The 21,960-nt window shown below is 42.1% G+C and overlaps 1 protein-coding gene across 16 annotated transcripts in view; it reads left to right on the forward strand.

Moving 5' to 3' along the window:
• Positions 1 to 21,960, forward strand: part of TMTC2 (transmembrane O-mannosyltransferase targeting cadherins 2) — a 447,603-nt gene that overhangs the window by 352,663 nt on the left and 72,980 nt on the right. For all 16 annotated transcript variants that reach the window (XM_002711368.6, XM_089307532.1, XM_017342005.4 and 13 more), the window contains one exon: positions 20,509 to 20,623. In XM_002711368.6, coding sequence (XP_002711414.1) covers positions 20,509 to 20,623 — 115 coding nt within the window. The remainder of the gene's footprint in view (positions 1 to 20,508; positions 20,624 to 21,960) is intronic.

Below are 21,960 nucleotides of genomic sequence, written 5' to 3' on the forward strand. Positions count from 1 at the left end.
GTGATTATTAAAATTGGAAGAGAAAGAGACCAAGTTTTATAGTTAAGAATGGGACCAGCAGGGGTTGGCGCCATGGCTCACTTGGTTAATCCTCCACCTGCAGCGCCGGCATCGCATTCTAGTCCCGGTTGCTCCTTTTCCAGTCCAGCTTTCTGCTGTGGCCAGGGAGGGCAGTGGAGGATGACCCAAGTGCTTGGGCCCCTGCACCCTCATGGGAGACCAGGAAGAGGCACCTGGTTCCTGGCTTCGGATCGGCAAAGGGCCAGCCATTGCGGCGGCCATTTGGGGAGTGAACCAATGGAAGGAAGACCTGTCTCTCTGTCTCTCTCATTCACTGTCTATGACTCTACCTGTCAAATTTAAAAAAAAAAAAAAAAAAAGAGAGAGAGAGAGAGAGAATGGGACCAGCATTGTGATACAGCAGTTAAGGCACCACTTGTGACCCTGGGATCCCATGTTGGAGTGCTAGTTCAAGTCCTGGCTACTCTGTTTCTGATCCAGCTCCCTGCCAAAGAACTTGTTCCCCTGTCACCCTCACTCACTCACTCTCTTTGTCACTCTGCCTGTCAAATAAATGAACATTTTTTAAGAAAGTTAAGAATGAAGGAAAAATTAAAGGACTAGCATATTTTCAAAAAAAAGAATACAGTTAAATGAAAAACAATAGAGTTAGAGAATAATTTGCATAAAAATAAAAGATCACTTAAAACAGTTTAATTACCATTAACTGGTACTTAAATTTTGGGTAATTTGCACTGATAGGAGACACTCTATAAAACATAAGGGAAACAGAATGCAAAGACTAAGGCACCCGTCCCATTTTAGACAGAGCACACTTGATGTTTGTATTCATTTTAAAATTTCTATAATGAGAACACAACTTTAAAGAAGGCATATGTATTTTAGCAAAATGTGAGAAACACTGTCCATCTATTGTTCAGGTAGACAGTGGAAATGATAGCAGGAAAATTTATTATAGTAACCAAACTATTATCCAACATTATTTAATAGAACTCAACATGTAAACATTTTTTAAAACAAAATTATTTATTTATTTATTTGAAAGGCAGAGTTAGAGGAGATGGGGGGAGATGTGTTTTCTCTGCTGGTTCACTCCTTAATGGCCACAATGGCCAGGGCTAGGACAGGCTGAAACCAGGAGCCTAGAATTCCATCTGTGTTCTCACATAGCAGGATTCCCAGTACTTGGGCACCTTCTACTGCTTTACCAGGTGATGTAAGAGGGCTGGATTGAAAGTGGAGATGCCAGGCTTCAAAGCAGCATTCATATAGAATACCAGCATAGCATGCGGTGGCTTAACTCATTGTGCCGCAACACCAGTCCCCACGTGTCAAGCTTCAAAACATAAAAAGTAAGCAGGAAATGGATTAATAAGTTGAGTAAGCCATTTTTTATGAATTTCTTATCCAACACTCTATTTCTGTGATGAATTTATTACCGGAGAACTGCAGGGTCCTTGTTTTCACGCAAGAAAGAATTCAGGTGTGAGACAGAAAGTGGAAAGCAAATAGCAAGGTTTATTAGGGCAGGGACATCCCTAAGAACGGATGGGCACCTCTCCAGACAGAACCTGAGAGAGAGTGCCCAGTCGCTCAGACTGGGGGAGAGGGAGGTTACATGGTTGGGTGGAAGGCCAGGCGGGCGGCTCAGCAGAGAGGCAGAGCATGCAGTTTGGTTGAGGCCTGGGGTCTTTAAGGGGATCAGTCTTGCCTCCCCACCTCTGCTCCTCCTGGAACAAAGGACTTTTGGGATGTAAATACGAAAAATTCCTATCTGAATTTCCCCCCTGAAGTTATCAGACAGGAGGAAGCCTGGCTGGCTGGCGTGCCCTGTTAGAGGAAGGATGGGCAGGACCCCCTGGAAGATCGGTAGGATGTTTGAAGTGCAGATACTGTGCTGCACCTGGAAGGTTATCAGGGAGAAGGGGCGGGACCCCTACCTGGCAGGTTATCAGGCAGAAGGGGTAGGGCAGGATATTTCAAGTGCAGATACTGGGCTGCCCATGAAAGGTTATCCGAATGACTTTGAGATGCCTATGCTGGACCTAGAGGTCTCCTTAGGCCTTTGTCACAGACACATAAACTCATATCTGACTTCCTACCTAATAAATTCATCAGATATAATAATAGTATTGAAAGGAGCCAAGAGCCACCATAGAAAAATGGGGCTCCTGAGACAAACCGTTCCAGAGACGGCCTTGGGAAATGGGGAGTAAACCGGTTCACAGAGAAAGCAGTCAGCTACTGACCAGAGATACGCAGAACACCTGCCTTGTAGATAAGCCCCCTTCCCTACGCTTGCTCAAGGTTAACTAAGAAAGTTACAAGGCACGTAGCAACCTACTCCTGTCTCCTAGAAACCCCCTCCCCTAATGTATCCCTTTGACCTAGTACTTTTCCACCGACATTAGCACTTCAGACTGCCATACAAGGCCTGCTACTGAAAATTATCCAATGAACTTACGCCAGCCTATAATATGTTAATTTTGTGGTTTTGCCCTTTAAAAGCTGTGTGAGATAGCTGCTCGGGGCTCCTCTCGCTTGCTTGCTGCTTGCAGCAGTAGAGGGCCCATTTGTACAAATGAAATAAATTACCTCCTGTTCTATTGCATCGTCTGGTCCGGAGTCTGTGTTTCTGGGGTCGTCACAAGAGGACACCGCTTTTGGGGTCCTACATATGGGGGCTCGTCCGGGATTTGGGGGACCCCAGACTCCCACACTCCATCGGCCAGACGGAGGTAAGTTTGCTTATTTGTGTATTATTGTAACTGTGGTTTGTACTGTTTGTTCTTGTCTGCCAGGACGACGTGGAATCCGTCCTGGGGCGCCTGTACAGGCTCAGTACTGACTGGACCAAAGGGGAGACAGACGTGTCGTGAGGCCCCTGGTCCAACCCTGGAGGACGCTCCAGTGGTGGTCTGGGAAGGAGGGAAAGAGAGTGTTTCCCTTCTTCAAAGGGAGAGCCTGGCCAAACGGCCGCTCCCTTCTGAAATTCTGGTTTTGGTTTTGTCTCGGTCTGTTGCTGCGCGGCTTGTGATTTCAGACGTGTCCTGAGACCCCTGGTTCAACCCTGGAGAATGTTCCAGTGGTGGTCTGGGAAGGAGGGAAAGAGGGAATTTCCTTTCTTCCAGGGGAGAGCCTGGCCAGACTGCCGCTCCCTTCTGATAGTTTCGGTTTTGTCTCGGTCTGTTGCCACGCGGCTTGTGATTTATGTTCTGTGTGTCACTGTTTTTGTTGTCCTTTATCTCTTACTGTCTCCCCCATCTGTTTTTATTGTTGTGTTTGATTGCTAGATGTATACTTGTATGAAAAATGTGTATTGTATTCTTATGATGTGTTAATTATGTCTACCTCTCAATGCAACTCTAGGGCCAAATGTAAGGACAAATTTTTGGGCTGGAGAGGCTTGTACCTGGATTTGGCTCTGGTAACCAAGAAACTTTGCTGCCGAATGACCTTCTCCTGCTCCTTGGGAGCCTGGCCAGTTCCCGGGGAGGAGGATAAAGGAATGTTTTCTGATAAACGGGTGGGCATGCTTCATGTCTCGGCTCTCTGGCCAAGACCCGAGATGGGACGCACTGCTTGCCTAAAATCTTGGCAATGAGCCACCCTTGTCCTTGGAGGCTTTAGGGGGGAGCCGGAGCAAGCCTCTGTTGCTGCTGTTTCATCCTGGGGGAACACGCAGTCAAGCTGAATGTTAAATGTGCCCATAATGATTACATGATCAATTGGCTACTGTGATTGAGGTGTTCTGTGACAGTCCCTTTAATAAAAAATTAACAAAATGGATTAATAACAGGACATTCAGGACCTGACGCTCTGCTTGGTATGTCATTACAAAAATCATCAAGGAGGGCTATGCCTGATAAATGAGGGTGCTATAAATGTGGGCAACAGGGACATGTACAAAAATTGTCCAGAAGTCAAAAATCAAAATAAGGCTCTTCCTGGGATTTGCTTCCAGTGCTAAAGGGAAAGGCATTGGGCCAATAAGTGTCACTCCAAAACTGATAAAGAAGGTAATTCATTAAAAAACAGAGTTCAGGAAACTGGAAGCGGGGCCAGCCTCAGGCCCACCCTACAGGGATCAGTGGACCATCTTGCTATAGTATCATTAAAGCAATGGAGCCATGTTTATTGCAACATTCTGTTAATCTATGCTCCTTTACCATCTTTCCTGTAAATAATTTTAGTGTGCACTACAAGGCTTGCAGCGTATTTCTTGCAGATTAAAAGTAACTAAGTCTGTGCACAGCAGACAGCTAAAAAGTAATTTACTGTCACAAATTGGCGTAGTTGGCAGGATCTACAAGTATGCAAAGCAATGCCTTTCTTTAAAAGAAAAACTGAAGTTGCATGTGTAACCTGTGATGTTCCTGGCTGAAAAGACCTTCAGTTCGCCTCTTTGGTGAAGGAATGGGCTCTCTGCTCAGAATCGAGTGAGAATTGGGATGGCAAGTTACAGAGTGCACAGCCTCCACAAGTTATTGAGGTTTTGCTATCAGTGCCGGTGGAAAAGGGGGATGAACTATAGACTTTGGGGAGGTGAGAATAAATTTTGTTATCTGCATACTGATGCATGTGTAAGCAATTGGAAAAATAAATACAGGATAAATATAAATTGAGAAAAAAAAAATGCTGTCCTTTAGAGTCAAACTGCTAGGTAGTAGTAAAAAAATTATATCAAGCTCCTGTACTGCTGCCAGGGCCAACTAAGGTTATTCAGTGTAAACAATACAGAATTCCAGGTGGATATGAGGAAATATCTAAAACAGTAAAAAAAATTATCTTAGTGCTGGAGTGATGATTCCCATAATCACTAAAAGGAATTATCTAATTTGGCATGTTAAGAAATCAGATAAAACCTGAAAAATGACTGTGGATTACAGGGAATTAAACAAAGTTACTCTCCCATTGACTGCTACAGTCCCAGATACCATCATTTTAATGTAAAAGGTCACAAACATAAAAGCGTGTTCTTGATAAGAAAAGTTAAAAAAAAAAAAAACTTTTAAAAGGATATGATTTGTAAAAATTGTTTATCTTAATGGCTGGTTTATACTGGAATGAAAAAAAAGGGGGAGGGAGAAGAGAAAGGTTTGAGCAAGTTACAGAAGGTGTGAAAAAGTCGCAAAATGTTATAAAAAAAAATCTTTGGTTATTTTCTTTGACATAAAATCAAAATCTGATCCTCTGTTAGAACAATGAGTTAAAGTAATCTATTATGTTCTCTTGATGTCTCTGTTAAATTCTAACTGCTTAAAAACAGCTGTAAAAAGAGCAATGGTGAAATGGAGGGATCCTATCACCAATCAATGGAATGGACCTGATCCGGTACTGGTATGGGACAAGGGCTCCTAAGGGATGGGTTTTTCCATGTAACCAACATGCCCTTCTGCAATTGCTCCCTGGGCCGTGTGGCCCTGATGCTAACATCTGTATTTACAGCAGCGGATAGAGCACGTCAGTGGTGTGCTTTGCCTGAAGACTACAATAACAACGTCATCCTAATAGGAGAGGACACTGCCCTTGCCATGGCTGCATCAGTAGTAAGTGTTCCTGGACTGGCTTTTAGAAATAATCGTGGACTATAAAGGCTTACATGTTTGGTGACCAAAGCAATCAATCTTACTGCTACTGTGCTATCCAATATAGCCAAAGAATTGGATCAAGTTCACTCAGGAATGCTTTTAAGCCATGCAGCTAACAATTACTTGCTGTTAAAAAGATCATTTAAGTTGTAAACCTGTACCTGGGGGATATTGCTTTAACATTACTAACAATGTGCCACATATAGAGTCTGTTATTGATAAACTTAAGAGTAAAATACAACATATGTTTATTACTAACCCACTATTCATTTGAAGGGTTTCAATGGATTCATTGGTTATTAATGTTGGCTGGACTGCTACTGCTTTTCCCACTTTGTATGGGATGTCTTCCGTGTGTTCTGCATTTTATGCTGACTTCCCTATAGTATGAATGGACTGAGATTCATCATTTAAAACTTCGTACCAAGCCTCCTTTGTAATCAAAATAATTGATATTTGGCTGTATGTTTCATCTCTCACCTAATGTTGGGCTGGAATGGTACTCAAAGACGGGTAAGACGCTCAGCATCCTGTACCAACCTAAGACAGGGCTCTAGGCCAAGCTGCCAGAGTTACCGATGACGGGTAAGGACAGAGATGACTGAGGGCAACCTAAGACAGAGGCCATTCTCAATTTAATAAAAAAAGGGGAAAATGTAGAGACCCATGGCTGGCCATGGGCCCACATGCTAAGGCCTGGCTTGCTGATCATTGGCATTAGTCCTCACGCAACAGTACCAAGCCCTGGCCACCAGTGACCGTATTAAAACCCCTCATTAACGGCACACAATTTTAAGATTAAAATTAGTTCAAAGAGAAAATGGGGGAATGAAAGGAGCCAAGAGCCACCATAGAAAAATGGGGCTCCTGAGACAAACCGTTCCAGAGACGGCCTTGGGAAATGGGGAGTAAACCGGTTCACAGAGAAAGCAGTCAGCTACTGACCAGAGATACGCAGAACACCTGCCTTGTAGATAAGCCCCCTTCCCTACGCTTGCTCAAGGTTAACTAAGAAAGTTACAAGGCACGTAGCAACCTACTCCTGTCTCCTAGAAACCCCCTCCCCTAATGTATCCCTTTGACCTAGTACTTTTCCACCGACATTAGCACTTCAGACTGCCATACAAGGCCTGCTACTGAAAATTATCCAATGAACTTACGCCAGCCTATAATATGTTAATTTTGTGGTTTTGCCCTTTAAAAGCTGTGTGAGATAGCTGCTCGGGGCTCCTCTCGCTTGCTTGCTGCTTGCAGCAGTAGAGGGCCCATTTGTACAAATGAAATAAATTACCTCCTGTTCTATTGCATCGTCTGGTCCGGAGTCTGTGTTTCTGGGGTCGTCACAAGAGGACACCGCTTTTGGGGTCCTACAGTATAAACACTGAGTTCTTCTGTGTCCTCAGAAATTCATTTAGCATCTCATTCAATCCCCACAAAATTCAGATGGAGAGGGTACTTGATTGTGCCCATTTTATAGCTGAAGACAATGAAGTCACCAAGAAGTAAAATCAATACCTAAGCTTTCCCTGCTAGTCAGGAATAAACTGATAACAGTGCCAGTTTTGCTGTGTTGCAGTGTCATCTGATACCAACATGTACAATGCTGATAAGACCATGGTAAGATGACCCAGAAAATTCTGACCCGCCATGTTTTATTAGAGCTCTTCAAAAAACATGAATAGGATGTTATGACATGTACTAGAATCATTAAATGCTTCACAGTGTTAGAACAATTAAATAAATTCAGGTAATGCAGTAGGGTGTCCTAACTCCAAAGGCAGAATTTACATAAATCAACGGGACCATTCTAGCCATGGATGTGATCAGTAATGCTGGTGCTCTGGCAGCCAAAGCTCACTGTTGAACAATTATGTTCCTGACCAAGTACTGGCTACTTTCAGGTATATTTTTGTCATGTCAGCAATCCAACCCAGGGCAGAAATAACATTATCTGCATTTTACAGATGCATGATTGAAGATACCAAGAGTTTAAGTGGGACATTGAGTTCCCTATTACTAGTTCGTTGGCAAAGTAAGATTTGGAGCCCCATCTGCCTCTCAATCCCAAGGAAAAGTTTGTTTTTCCTTGTGCGTTCAAAGACAGTGCTGTGCTTTATTGGAACCCTGTGGGTCCTGCCTGGTGACACAGACCCTGAATGCTTTGATCACAAAGGATTGCAGGTAGTGAACCCTCAGAACTCTCATCACCATCACCATGTTCTTGAAGGCCTCAGGGAGGAAGAAGGGCAACTTGAACTTGTCAAGGCAAGGATAGAACCTGAATGGGGCAGAGGATGGCAAGGCGCCCTTTCTAATCCGACACAGTTTTACCTACACTGTCTCATTCCTTCTATTAACACAATGAGATCATCCATCTTCACTTGGAAAGGGAGGAAAGGGTGGCACAGAACAAAGAATCTTGACAGTAACCTGAGTGCCTTTACTCCAGAGTCCCACCCATGACCTTGAGCCTCTCTTAGGGAGGAGGTGAATCAACTCTTCCAACAAAAGAATTAACAAAGAAGGAAAGAAGGGCGGATTGTGCTTTAGGTACTTTTGTCCCTTTTGTCCTTTTTTTTGGGGGGGGAGGGCCTTGGAGTACAATGCACTTTTTTTTTTTAAATGTTTTTAACTAGTTCAGACTTGGCTAAGAAAAAAGGAACAGTGAAGTACAATTTACATATTTCCTTTTGAGTCTGTCTTTTTTGTATGGGGCTTAAGAAGCCACAAAGGCAAGATGATAAGAACTGAGTTTAGCTTTGCAGTGGAGAGTAGAGTGCAGTGGATGTGGCACAGAAATGGGGGTTGGAGTGAGTCACACTCAGCCCTATAGTTAACTACCTCCTTGAGCATGGTCAGCTCCTGCACCTCCGTTGCATAATTGCTACTGCCTACAGTTCTGAGGAGTCATTTATGATTTTATAAAGTAACTAGCATGTAGTGTGGACTCAGTAAATTATAACCATAGGCACTTATTATTAAAAAATATAATAAAAATGGTAATCTAGAGAATGAATCATATGGAAAAATGTTTAATAAGGTACATAAATCAGAGACATGAATCAGGGGAAGAGGAGACAGAATGAAAAACTAAGATTAAGAAAAAAGAGACTCTTTATACATCAATGTGCAGACAAAATACTGAGGAGAGGGAAATAATTGTTTGCAAGAACATTAAGAATTAAATGCCATGTTACAAATAAGGGAGTAGAGATTGCATTTAATAGCCCAAATTGTTGTTTACAAAAAGTAATGGATTTTTCTCCCTGTACGAGGGCACGCTCTCTTAACTGAGTCATCCACAGGCACTTTTCTCTATGACCACGTTCCACCCAGACTTTCACTGGAGAATTCCATGATATCATTGAGTTTTGTGTTTTGTCGGGGTTAACTGGGGGGAAAGCACATCGACACACAGACACAAACCCACACACAACTTTCTGTAGTCTTGCCTCTTTCAGATAAGGGAGCGAATGTACCTCCAGATACTTGCAGTTTCTTTTTCTACCTTCCACTTAATTCAAACAATTGTTTCTAAGGCTGCCATGTCCTGCCTTTAACTACCCCGTTCTCTGTAGACACACTTGTAAGTGAGAACCTCAGCAAAGCCCATGGAGGTGGTGGTGAGCACAGGGCGGGAGACGATGCGGAGGCTTTTCAGGAAGAGGTTGTGAGCCCTGGGCGCTTTGAGCCACTGCTCCCTGTTCTTCTTCCCACCATAATTTAGCCTCAGAGGTGCACTCCTTTAGTGACTTCAGCATCTGTGTCTGAGGCCTCTTGTCCACCGCCTGTCTTTCCTGACAAGTCCCTGGTGTGAGAACGTGCAATGTGGCACATGAGGCTCTCACCCATGAGTCTTGCAGAGGTTGTACCCTTCATCTAGTTGAGCCTTTCCCTTCGTGTTAGGGATAAGACACTGCAGGTTGTGTGAAGCCTGATGTGAACATCATCTCCTTTCTGATGCAAACGCGATCCCTGCTGAATCTGTCCCTTCTGTGTTATGAGTCCATATCGCATGCATATTCCTCTCCCTCTCTGTCCCACCCCTGCTCCACCTCTGCCCCTTTTCTCTTCAGCGCTGTTTGCCCTGCCCTAATCCCACCCTCCGTTGTGCAGTCCCCACAACTCCGCGAAGGCTTTCTGACATCTTGTAACACTTTTGGAAAGAGTCCGGAGGGAAATAAATTCAGTCAAGTGCTGCGAGCCTGCCGGACCTCTTTTGCAGTGGAGTGTGGGGCCTTCGCCTGCTGTTTCTCTAATCTCCTTTGCGTTAGACACTTTCCTTACCACCTGTCCAATTCAGGCCAAATTCTTGGTCCCTTGTTCAGCTGGGGACAGATCCACAGCCTCCCAGGCTCACAACGAGTTGCCAGATTGATCTCTTGGGTGTTGTTTCCTTGCTCACCCAGCCCACCTGTTTTTGGGCCAGTAATTTCTGCCACATTTATCACATTAGGTCTGACTCAGGAAAATGGAGCTTTTATTAACTCAGGCTGCCAAGAGCACAAAAATACAGAGCAGTAATATGAATAGGAGGGAGTGGGGGAGAGATTGGTTTTAAACAGTGAGAGCGTACCTAAACTGCCGGGGTACCTGGGACTCAGAGAAAGACTTTCTTCAAGTCAGAGGAATAACTAAGAGTGCCCCTCCATGTTTTTAGTTCTCCCAGATGTAATTACCTTGTATGAATAAGCACCTTTCCTAGCAGCGTCCCCAGTGGACAGCTAGACTGAATTTTGACCACTAATTTTGTTTTGTTTTGTTTTGTTTTGTTTTGTTTTTTTTAAGATTTATTTATTTGAATGGCAGAGTTACAGAGAGCAAGATCTCCCATCCTCTGAGTCACTTCCCAAATGTGCACAATGACTGGAGCTGGGCTGATCAGAAGCCAGGAGTCAGGAGCTTCTTCTGAGTCTCCCACTTGGGTGTGCAGGGTCGCAAGCACTTGGGACACATTAAAGTGCTTCCCCAGGCCAGTAGCAGGGAGCTGGATCGGAAGTGGAGGAGCCGGGACTTAAACCAGAGCCCGTATGGGATGACAGCACTTCAGGCAGAGGCTTAATCGACTACTGCACCAGAGCACTGGCCCCTGATGGCTGTGTTATCATCAACCTCCTCTTATCAGGAATGCATTACTCCCCTCCCTAACAGAAGGACCTCACAAAAGACTTGCTACAATTCCTCTTTAACCGCTGATCTTCTCCTTACCACTAGATATCACTATAACCAGTTAGTCCAAATATTTTACAATGGATTTTCCCTTGTTCTAGTCCCCTAAATCTTTGACAGAGTCCCCAAGTATTGATGCCTCTGGAATGCTGGTGATGTTCTTTTCCCGATCTGGCTGCTGGTTAAAAAGCTATCATCCCTTGGTGAAAATTCAAGCAATACCCATACTTGTGCACTTTAGGTAGATTCAACTTAAATTATACATTGAACAAAATCAAAACAAAAAATCAGCTCCATTCAGAAATGATGCATTTAGCTTGTGGTGCCTTGAGTGTTCCCTTATAAATTTGCATTTAAGGGTTCACCTGGAGCGCTTCAAAGGTAAGCATTGCATGTACATTTTTCCCCCCACTGCAAGAATCACATCTTGTGGTTAGTAAACACAATATGAATTTCTTGGATTGGACATATTAATTCATAGTTCTTACAATCAGAGATCATTCTTCTATTTTCACATTATAGAATTTACTGCAAAACACAATGGAGTATGACAGAAGCTAGCTAAATTAGATGAAAGTCTTCTGAAATTAGTATGTTTTGAAGGTATGATTAACATCTGGATTATTTTGCTGGGGTCCAGGAGAAATGCAGAGCTATAAAAGAAGGGCCAGCCTGTTGCTCATGTCCAGGAGATGCCATGGAAAATTCACTACGCGGGGCACCCCCGCAGTTGTCCAGTGGCCACAGCACGTAGCAGTTACTGCAGCTCTATCTATGATTGCTGTAAGGTTGAGGATGTGGGAAGTGCTCTGCTGGCGACCTATGCTGGCTCAGCTCTCGTTTGCTTTTGAAGACGAAGCAAGTAGCCATGGAGGGATGCCATTGGTAAATTCAGTCTTGCTGATAAACACATGCTTACTAACTTCTTTCTTTGTGCTGGCAAGTAAGAAAGTGAGCCACCAGGAGAGCCTTCCAGGTGGAGGGAATGGCAGGTGGAGAGGCGCTGAGGCAGAAGTCTTTGTGCCCCTGGTGAGTTGGAGGAACTGAGGCAGAAGGAGGGGAGAGCCTAGACTGTTAGGAAGTTGTGTAGGCAAATGTGAGCATTCTGGAATCAGCTGAGGGATGATGCACTCTCTCTTCCATTTTCACAAGATGACTCAAACAGCTGTTATAAGAATATCCTGTATGGTGAAGGGCAGGTAGGAGATTATTGCTGTTATCCAGGGTAAGATACTGGCTTGAGACGGGGAGGTATTGGTTGAGGTCAGACAATTCTGGATGTATTTCAGTGATTAGCTGTTTTCCCAAGAGGACCTACCTTAATGTGAACACTGTGTTCTATGTTATTTTATAAATAAGATGTGAATTTGCCTTTGCCTTTTAATATTATAGCCACATATGAATTATTTTTCCTAAAGAGAACATTACATCTATTACAGATTGTTTTAGCTCTTTAATTTATATGCATTGATTTTTCTGTTAAAGATTTATTTCTGTGTTTCAGCTTTTTAACTTTTTAAGGAATTTATTAAAACATTATATTCTCAGGATTACAGCAAATGCATGATAGTTGCTACAAAACAATTCTCATCAATTTGCATGTTAATGGTATTTTAATACAAACAGACTTGGCTTAGTAATAGAATTCTAAGAATAATGATACTTTCCTTCATCCCTCCCTCCCTCTCTTTCCCTTCTCTCTCAATTTCTTCCTTCCTATCTTCCTTCCTTCCTTAACTTTTGAGATAACTTATTTTTAAAGTTTGAATTATTTATTTGAAAGCCAGAGTTAGAAGAGGCAGAGAGAGATCTTCCAATTATTCCCTAATTGGTTGCAGGGGCCAGGACTGGGTCAGACTGAAGCCAGGAGCTTCATTTGGATCTCCCATGTGGGTCCAGGGGTCCAGGCATTTGGACTGTCTTTTACTGCTTTGCCAGGTGCATTAGCAGGGAACTGATATGAAGCAGAGCAGCTGAGATTCAAACTAGTGCTTATATGGGATGCCAGCATTGCAGGTCATGGATTAACCTGCTATGCCAGTGTCAGCTCGAGATAACATATATTCATTATTATTTGTTTAAAAGGCAGAGAGAGAGAGAGAGAGAGAGAGAGAGAGAGATTGCATAAACTGGTTCATTCCCCAGATGACAACTGTGGTTGGGGCTGGACCATGCTGAAGTTAGGAGCCTGGAACTCCAGCAAGGCCTCCCATTTGGGTAGCAAGGGACCAAGTGCTTGGACCATCTTCTGCTCCTTTCCCAGGTTCATTAGTAGGGAGCTGAATTGAAAGTGGAACAGCTGGCTCTTGAACCAGCACTCTGATACGGTATGTTGGCATTGCAGGCAGTGGTTTAACTCATTGCACCACAGCACCAGCCCCTAGATGCATTGATCTTAATAGTGAATTTCTCATGCTATTTTAGTAGGTAATGCCAGTCACATTTAATCTAGGGAGTTTATGTATAGAAATTCTATAAAGCAGTCTTTGGGCCTGTGGCTTAAGGCTGGCTTACATTTTTATGGATTTCTACTTTGTAGACCGCTTTTTAAATCCAGACATTAATGAAGGATTGATCTTCACAAGCTTGTCATCTTGAAATGTTTTTGAAATATACCAAGTGGTTTACATGATTTGGTGAATGAGAGGATTGTCCAGAGAAGAAAGGATATAACTGTGGCTGAAATGGTGAATCCAAAACTGTCAACTGGTTTCTCCCTTTCTGCATTTTAGGCTGCAGGGAGACTTCCACGCTGTCTGCAATCTATTGAAAATGCTTTGTCTTTTTAAATCATCTTGTTTCTCCCTATCCAAATTACTTCTTTTTTCCTATATAATTTCTTAACTAATTTTTTCTTTTTTTTTTTATCCTTTGATTTGAGACAGATACAGATGATGATAATTAACTTGGGAAGGGCAAATTACAAACCAAAGAAATAAAGTGTGGTAGCAACAATGCACACATGAGAACCAAATATATTTTAGTTAACATTTTTGTGGTTTCTTTATTTGCAGTTTTAGTCCATTATCAAAAACAAAGTAAGAGTGTGTTTACTGTATATGAATGAGAAATGATTTCTCAAAAATCTATTCTTTGTGAAGGATAAGATGCTTGCTTCTCCTTATTTTAAGAGTGTTAAAAGAGTAAACTTAAATTTAACGAATATGTCTTACATCAGTGGATCTTTGTATCTACACCTACATAAGAGCACTTCAGGATGTCCAGGGAGAGGTGCAATTAAAAGATGAGTTTATTTTGGTGCAAATTTTTTTGAAATTCCTGCACAGTTTTTCATAACTCACATCTTTTTTTCTCAAATATTTTGAAGACTCTTTGCAGGCATGGATTTCTACGTGTTCATCAAACTAGCTTTTCTTTTAATTCCATTTTGCATGAACTTTTAAAAGTACCTTCGTAAATGTATTCCAGTCATTCTGCTTCATAGTAAAGGGAATAGCATGCTACATGCAGTTGATTACTGGAAGAGCTCAGTCTCGTTACACAGCCTATCTTAGGTGTAATGTTTCCAGAAAAAACAAATGCTTATCCACCTCACTAATACTTAAAGTTGGCTACAAGAACAGCCCTTTCAGCATCATTCAAGAACTTGTTAAAAATGTTTATATAAGGCTCTATCCCACACCCACTGAATCTTTCTGGGTAGCCTTTTTCTTTGTTTTAGTAAGTCCTCTAAGTGATTCTGATGTGCTCAAAAGCTAGAGAGACTAATGGAAGTGGTAAGTCTTCAGCACGTCTGGCATCCATCAACATAGATGGATGCCCTCAAGTGCTTCTTCCTTTTGTTCCCTCTTTGCTTTGTAGTCCTAGTTCCATCTTGTACTACTTGCAGCATCTGATCTCTAGTAACTGCTCCTAGTCCGCAAACCTTAGAATCTCTCTCAGTCTCAGTGCAGTCCTTTAGTGAACAGCACCTATGTCTGTGTTGCTAGTATTGATCATTTCTCCAAGCAGTGATTGAGTGCCTGATTGTTCAAGTAGTTCACTTCCCAACTGTTGAATACGAGTGGACTGGGATCAACATAGCCATGTGTACTGTAAACGGAGTGGCCATATTGGGACAAATTCAGTTTATACTCTTGTTCCAGCAGAGTTAATGCCCTTCCTTTACTCTTTTATTAAATACTCTCTTGTTCAGAGAGTGAACTATATTATAGCAAGCTTAAGCCATAAGCAATTCTAACACTATTGGAAACTCTCTAAGGGAGCTTCATCGAGAAGAACATGCTTAGAGCGTAAAAATGAATGATGATTATTTATAATGGATAGGCAAGACAGAACTGGAGGTTGAGGTGGGCTAACCCTAGGGCCAAGAAACCTTAGAGGCTGAGTATTACACACAAATAGGGCTGGGAAGCAGTGGGTTACCTCTGGGAAGCGTAAGTAATTCAAAGAGGCTGTGGCCTGGTGGAACCAATAGATAAGCTAGGGAAAGAGTGATTTGAGGCAGAGTCTTCCAGAAGAGGCAAGGGAAACATTTTATTCATGATTCCCACCAATAATGTAGAATTTTAGGTTTTTTTAATAGTTATTATGAAAAAAACCAACTGAGTATGTCTTTGTTCTTCTATTTTGTCTTGGCTCAAATATACATTTGAAATGAGTCAATTCTATGTTGAATTTCAAGCAATTGATCATTGTGTAATATGACAGAATAATAATTTACTTTCAATTTCAGTTCTGATATTCAAGTTCAGTTAAAAAACAAACAATTCATACTCTACAATATTTTATGCTTTTATCATAGCCGAACACCAGTGCTGGGCTATTGAGATATATGGTCTGTCAAGAACAGAATGAGGGGAATTATGCAAATATCTAATTAATGTGTTGTGACATTGTTATTCTGAATATTAATATGATGAATGAATTCTGCTGTTATAAAATGTTTATATAGGAATTTTTTATGTCACCATTTGCAATACTAAAAATTATATATTCCCTCTAGTTTTTGTACTTTGCAAGCTTTTTACAAAGTACATGTTGCCTGACAAAGCTAAATTCAGATAAAAAATTTTATTAGAGGATGATAAAACCTATTTGATTTTATGTAATTAGTTAATGTTATTTCTTTTGTTGATCAACATTAAAGATGTAACATTGAAAGGTTTTGCCTTGGATATTGCTTGTAAACTGGCTCCTTATGTCATTGAATTGCATCACCCTCATCATATAGGTCTTTATCATAAAGCTATCTTAACCCTCTCCCTCTCCGTTACATGAAGCATTATGTATCTTTTACTTTGCAGTTTTTTACCATAATTAAAATCTCATTTTCCCTGTACAGTCAGGAATATTGAATTTTAAGAACATAACCTTTGGCTGGTGCTGCGGCTCACTAGGCTAATCCTCCACCTGTGGTGCAGGCACCCTAGGTTCTAATCCCGGTTGGGGCGCCGGATTCTGTCCTGGTTGCTCCTCTTCCAGGCCAGCTCTCTGCTGTGGCGCAGGAAGGCAGTGGAGGATGGCCCAAGTGCTTGGGCCCTGCACCCACAGGGGAGACCAGGAGAAGCACCTGGCTCCTGGCTTCGGATCGGCGCAGCGCGCTGGCCATGGCTGCCATTTGGGGGGTGAACCAACAGAAGGAAGACCTTTCTCTCTGTCTCTCTCTCACTGTCTAACTCTGCCTGTCAAAAACAAACAAACAAAAAAAGAACATAAGCTTCATTATTCAATTAATTGTCACATTTTCCTGATTGTTATATACTCTAAATTCCGGAGTTAATAGCTGCCTGAAAAGACAAAGAACGGTTGTTTTCTGCATTCTCCTTTGCTTAACTATCACATAGATAATTAATACAGGAATGTATTTATTTACGTAAATATTTTATTTTGAAGACAAGTAGCAATTAAAAATTGTGTTTTTTATATATATTTTATTTATTTATTTTATTTGAGAGGTAGAGTTACAGACAGTGAGCAGGTGAGAGAGAGAGAGAGAGAAAGGTCTTCCATCCGCTGGTTCACTCCACAGTTAGCCGAAATGGCCAAAGCTGAGCCAATCTGAAGACAGGAGCCAGGAGCTTCCTCTGGGTCTCCTATGCAGGTGCAAGGGCCCAAGTGCTTGGGCCATCTTCCTCTGCTTTCCCAGGCCACAGCAGAGAGCTAGATCGGAAGTGGAGCAGCCTGGACTAGAACTAGTGCCCATATGGGATGCCAGCACCTCAGGTAGAGGATTAACCTGTGCCACAGCGCTGGCCCCAATAATTGTGTTTTAATCCATGAAATCTATATCAAGCATAACTAACCGAAGGGTAAATTTAGCCTGATGTCTGTTATTAGATACATGTAAAAAGATATTACTTTTCACTGTGCCATGGATTATCTCATTCTTGCTGTCTTTTCTTAAAGAATATGTATTTTTTTATAAATTGCATTTATTTGAAAGAGTGACAGAGAGGGTGAGAAGCAGCAGGCAGGGACCAAGCCCAGCAGAAGCCAGGAGCCAGCAACTCCATCCGGGTATCCAGCGTGGATAACCGGAACTGAAGTACTTGAAGCTTCATCTGCAGTTTCTCAGGAGCACTAGCAGGGAGCTAGAGCAGAAGCAGAGTAGTGGGGGCTCCCCCTGATCCTCTGCTGTAAGAGGGGGGCGTCCCAAGGGGTGGTTTAACCTGCTGGACCACAACACCTGCCCCAACAATATGCATTTTAAATTTTATATCATATCTCCATATTGGTTAAATTAGCATCTATAGGAATTTCTTAAGTAATGCATTTTTCTATTTATAAATATCACTTATTTATAACTTTAAGTACTATCCTTATCCCAAAATTTTGCCTGTTTTTGAGCATGTTAGCATGTTAACAAAATGTTGAATGACAAACTCAGAAAGCAGTGTGAAACATTTTGTAGAATTTGCTAAATAATCTCCAAGTGCTGGCCTTAAAACTTTGTCATTCAGGGCCAGCATTGTGGCATAGCAGTTTAAGCCACTGCCTGTGACACCAGCGTCCCATGTGGGTGCCAGTTTGAGTTCTGGCTGCTATACTTCTTTTCTTTCTTTGTAAATATTTATTTATTTTCTTGAAAGTCAGAGTTACAGAGGAAGGAAAGGCAGAGAGAGAGAGAGGTCTTCCATCTGCTGGTTCAGTCGCCAATTGACCGCAATGGCCAGAGTTGTGTCAATCTGCAGCCAGGAGCCAGGAGCTTCCTCCAGGTCTCCCACATGGGTGCAGGGGCCCAAGGACTTGAGCCATCTTCCACTGCTTGCCCAGGCCACAGCAGAGAGCTGGATCAGAAGTGGAGCAGCCGGGACTTGTACTGGCGCCCACATAGGATGCTGGCACTGCAGGTGGCAGCTTTACCCGATACTCCGCAGTGCTGGCCCCTGCTCTGCTTCTGATCTAGTTCCCTGCTAGTGCTCCTATGAAAGCAGCAGCAGATGGCCCAAGTACTGGGGCACCTGCATCCATGAGGGAGACGTTGATGAAGCTGCTGGCTTCCATCTGGCCCACCCCTGGCCATTGTGGGCACTTGGGGAGTGAACCAGTGGATGGAAGATCTCTCTCTGTCTCTCCCTTCCTCTCTGTAACTCTGCCTTCTAAATAAATAAAATAAATCTTTAAAAATAAATAAATACATAATAAATCTTTGTCACTTAGTTTTGAAAAATTGGCTTTATAATCCTAGGTCTGCCTTTACTCATAAGTGTTTACTTAACAGAGTTTAGAAATAACTTAAATGCAAACTGTGTCTAAAGTATATTATCACCTTGTGAAACAGTTCCCCTTTTATTTATTTATTTACAGGCAGAGTGACAGTGAGAGAGAGAGAGACAGAGAGAAAGGTCTTCCTTTTGCCGTTGGTTCACCCTCCAATGGCCGCGGCAGCCAGCGCGCTGCAGCCGGCACACTGCACTGATCCAATGGCAGGAGCCAGGTGCTTCTCCTGGTCTCCCATGGGGTGCAGGGCCCAAGCACTTGGGCCATCCTCCACTGCACTCCCTGGCCACAGCAGAGAGCTGACCTGGAAGAGGGGCAACTGGGACAGAATCCGGTGCCCCGACCGGGACTAGAACCCGGTGTGCCAGTGTGCCGCAAGGCGGAGGATTAGCCTAGTGAGCCGCAGCACCGGCCAACCCCTTTTATTTTTAAAAATTGGTCTTTAGTGCCTAAAAAATTATTTGTAGTATTTACTAAATAAATAATAAATAATGGGCTCTACCAACAGTCATCAGGGAGCATTTACTGATTTTATAGTTTTCTATTTCTGTGCACTGCTCAGGACTTGAAAATCATTTTTATTTTAGTATCATTAAATTCTTTAAGAAAACAGGAAACCCCAAACAAGAAGAAATTAGACCACAATTCGACAAACCCGGCAGTTGCCTAAATGGCCTCAGCATTTTCCTGTCACCTTTTGATTTAGTTTTTATTCGAATATACTTACCACATAAATGTTAACATCATTCTTTTGCTGTTAATTAATCCCTAGCTATAAAAAAGTAACCTGTTATCTCTGCATATTTGTAGCCTTAGAGTTGGGCTCAACACTTATGTAGGTTTCTTTATCTTTACAATATATTTCTGGCATAGCATTGTATAAAAATTGTCGAGGTATAGTTTTGAACAGCTGTGTGGCTCTCTCTAGTGATTATTTTTAAAAATTTATTCACTTATTTATTGAGAGACGTAGAGAGTGGCAGACAGAGAAGTCCAACCCATTGGTTCATTCCACAAATGTCCGCTACAACCAGGGCTGGGCCAGCGCAAAGCAGGGAGCCTAGAACTCAGTGCAGCTTTTCCCTGTGGGGGCAGAAACCCAACTCTCTGAGCCATCACCTGATGCCTCCCAGGATTTCCATTAGCAGAGAGCTGGAATGAGAAATGAAGCCAGAACTCCAGTGAAGTCGCTTCCCTGCTCCCAGCCTATAATAATTCTACCCTTGCAAAGCGGACTCAAAGTAATCTTAACTGTGTGCACTTGAGGAGGCATTGAGGAAGAGCGGGTTAAGCCCCTGCTTTGGACATCTGCGTCCCTTGTGGGAGTGCTGGTTCAAGATCCAGCTACCCCATGCTTCTGATCCAGCTTCCTGGGAAAGCAGAGGATGATGGCTCAAAGTTTGGGACCTCTGCCACCCACATGGGAGGCCCAGAAGAATTTCCTGGCACACGGTATTGGCCTGGGCCAGCTTTAGCCATTGCAGGCATTTGGGGAGTAACCGAAAGAGATCAGTTTCTGGCTCTTTCTCTTACAAAACAAATAAATAAAGTCTTTAAAAAACATATGTGAACATAATATTCTATTTTTATTACTAAATCTAATTGAACTAATGCTAAGTCTACCTTTATATGTTCTTTAAATGACTTTAGCAGTACTTAAGTATAAAAATGAATACTTCAGTATGGATACACCTGTTTTTCCTTATATCATAGATACAAGGTGTTTTAAACACTAGCAAAACCAGTCAATTCATAATCACATTTGTAATATAAAATTCTTCAAATTTATTCATCTTATTTCCTGCTTGAATATTCTCTAAAGGCTGTTTTTAAGAAAATTTTAAAGCATCCAATAGAAGCCTTCAACTATCTTGCAATTAAGGGAAAGGCATATAAAGTATGACAAAATAATAATGAACATGTCGTTAAATCTTAGCTTCAAATCAACCTTTACCACTGTCCTTATTTTCTCTAATAACCACTTTATTGTCTCCTATAATTATTATGTTCAGAGTTGAATTTCATTTGCTCTCTTTTTTTGCAGGTCAGTTTCTTCTGGAAGAAGCCCGCCTTGTAGAAGCAGCAGAGATGGCAAAAAAAGCAGCGGAACTGGATAGTACAGAGTTTGACGTTGTCTTCAATGCTGCTCATATGCTCAGGTTAGTTGTTGTTTTAATGTACCTTAAAAGACAAATTCCCAGGCTTTGAGAAGGTAGTTAATTTTACTAATTTCCCCCATCGTACCCCCTTACTCCACATTCTTCGTGTGAACCATGCTACTTAACCATGCAAATATTAGTAATTTTAGTCACTGCAGTCTATGTGCATAATGTGTAGGGCAGATGAGCCATAATGAGAACTTGTCTTTTGTCCTAACAATTGTTATAAAATTCACATATGAAACTGCAAAATCACATTTATTAATTCTCTAATTAAACGCCTCCAAAGTAAAACATTCTACCAGTTAGTCAACTGGCTCACCATATTGATGTTTTTATATTAATTATATTGAATATGGCATACAGATTTAATATCTTTGATAATGAAGAAGATTATGAAATACAAATATGCTTAAGGCCCATGACATTCCCAGAATGACCCTGTAATCAGCCCTGTTGCTGTATCATGAAAGAAAACATTTTTTAGGCTTCTGGTGCTTCTTTGAGTAATTTTAGAAGGGTTATTACAAAGGCTACTCATAATACAGCAGTAACATAAAAAGGCAGATAAACAATTTTTGTTGTGAATATCAAAAGAGTCAGTGTATTTATAAGTGGTACTTTAGGTTAAGAAGGGTGTTTATAAGAAACTCACATGATTTATAGCGTTGTTTAAAAAGCATTAGTTGTTCTGTTAACAATGTGTGTACCCCTTCACCCGTGCTGTTACTTGAATTTCACTCTATTATATGCCTAAGTGCTTTGTTAAGTGACATTCACACAGTGGTCTCTGTGCTTGACTTCTAGGGATAAATTTGTAATTATGTTGGAAATACATAAGGAAAGAAAAATAACTGAGACGTTGGTGCCTACTTGGATGATTTTAAACTGAGAACTTTTGGAAAAAGCAGAGGAACTGTTTGTTTTTAAACCCTTGTATTAGGGATGTAGATTCACACATAGATGTAAGAAATAATATAGGGCCGGCGCTGCAGCTCACTAGGCTAATCCTCCGCCTTGCGGCACCGGCACACTGGGTTCTAGTCCCGGTCGGGGCGCCAGATTCTTTCCCGGTTGCCCCTCTTACAGGCCAGCTCTCTGCTGTGGCCCGGGAAGGCAGTGGAGGATGGCCCAGGTGCTTGGGCCCTGCACCCTATGGGAGACCAGGAGAAGCACCTGGCTCCTGCCTTTGGATCAGTGTGGTGCGCCCGCTGCAGCATGCCAGCTGCAGTGGCCATTGGAGGGTGAACCAACGGCAAAAGGAAGACCTTTCTCTCTGTCTTTCTCTCTCACTATCCACTCTGCCTGTCAAAAAAAAAAATAATGCAGAATAATTT

This window comes from Oryctolagus cuniculus, chromosome 11 (genome assembly GCF_051225735.1).
Source record: "Oryctolagus cuniculus isolate XC-2025 breed Fujian yellow rabbit chromosome 11, ASM5122573v1, whole genome shotgun sequence".
Taxonomy (NCBI): Eukaryota; Metazoa; Chordata; class Mammalia; order Lagomorpha; family Leporidae; genus Oryctolagus; species Oryctolagus cuniculus.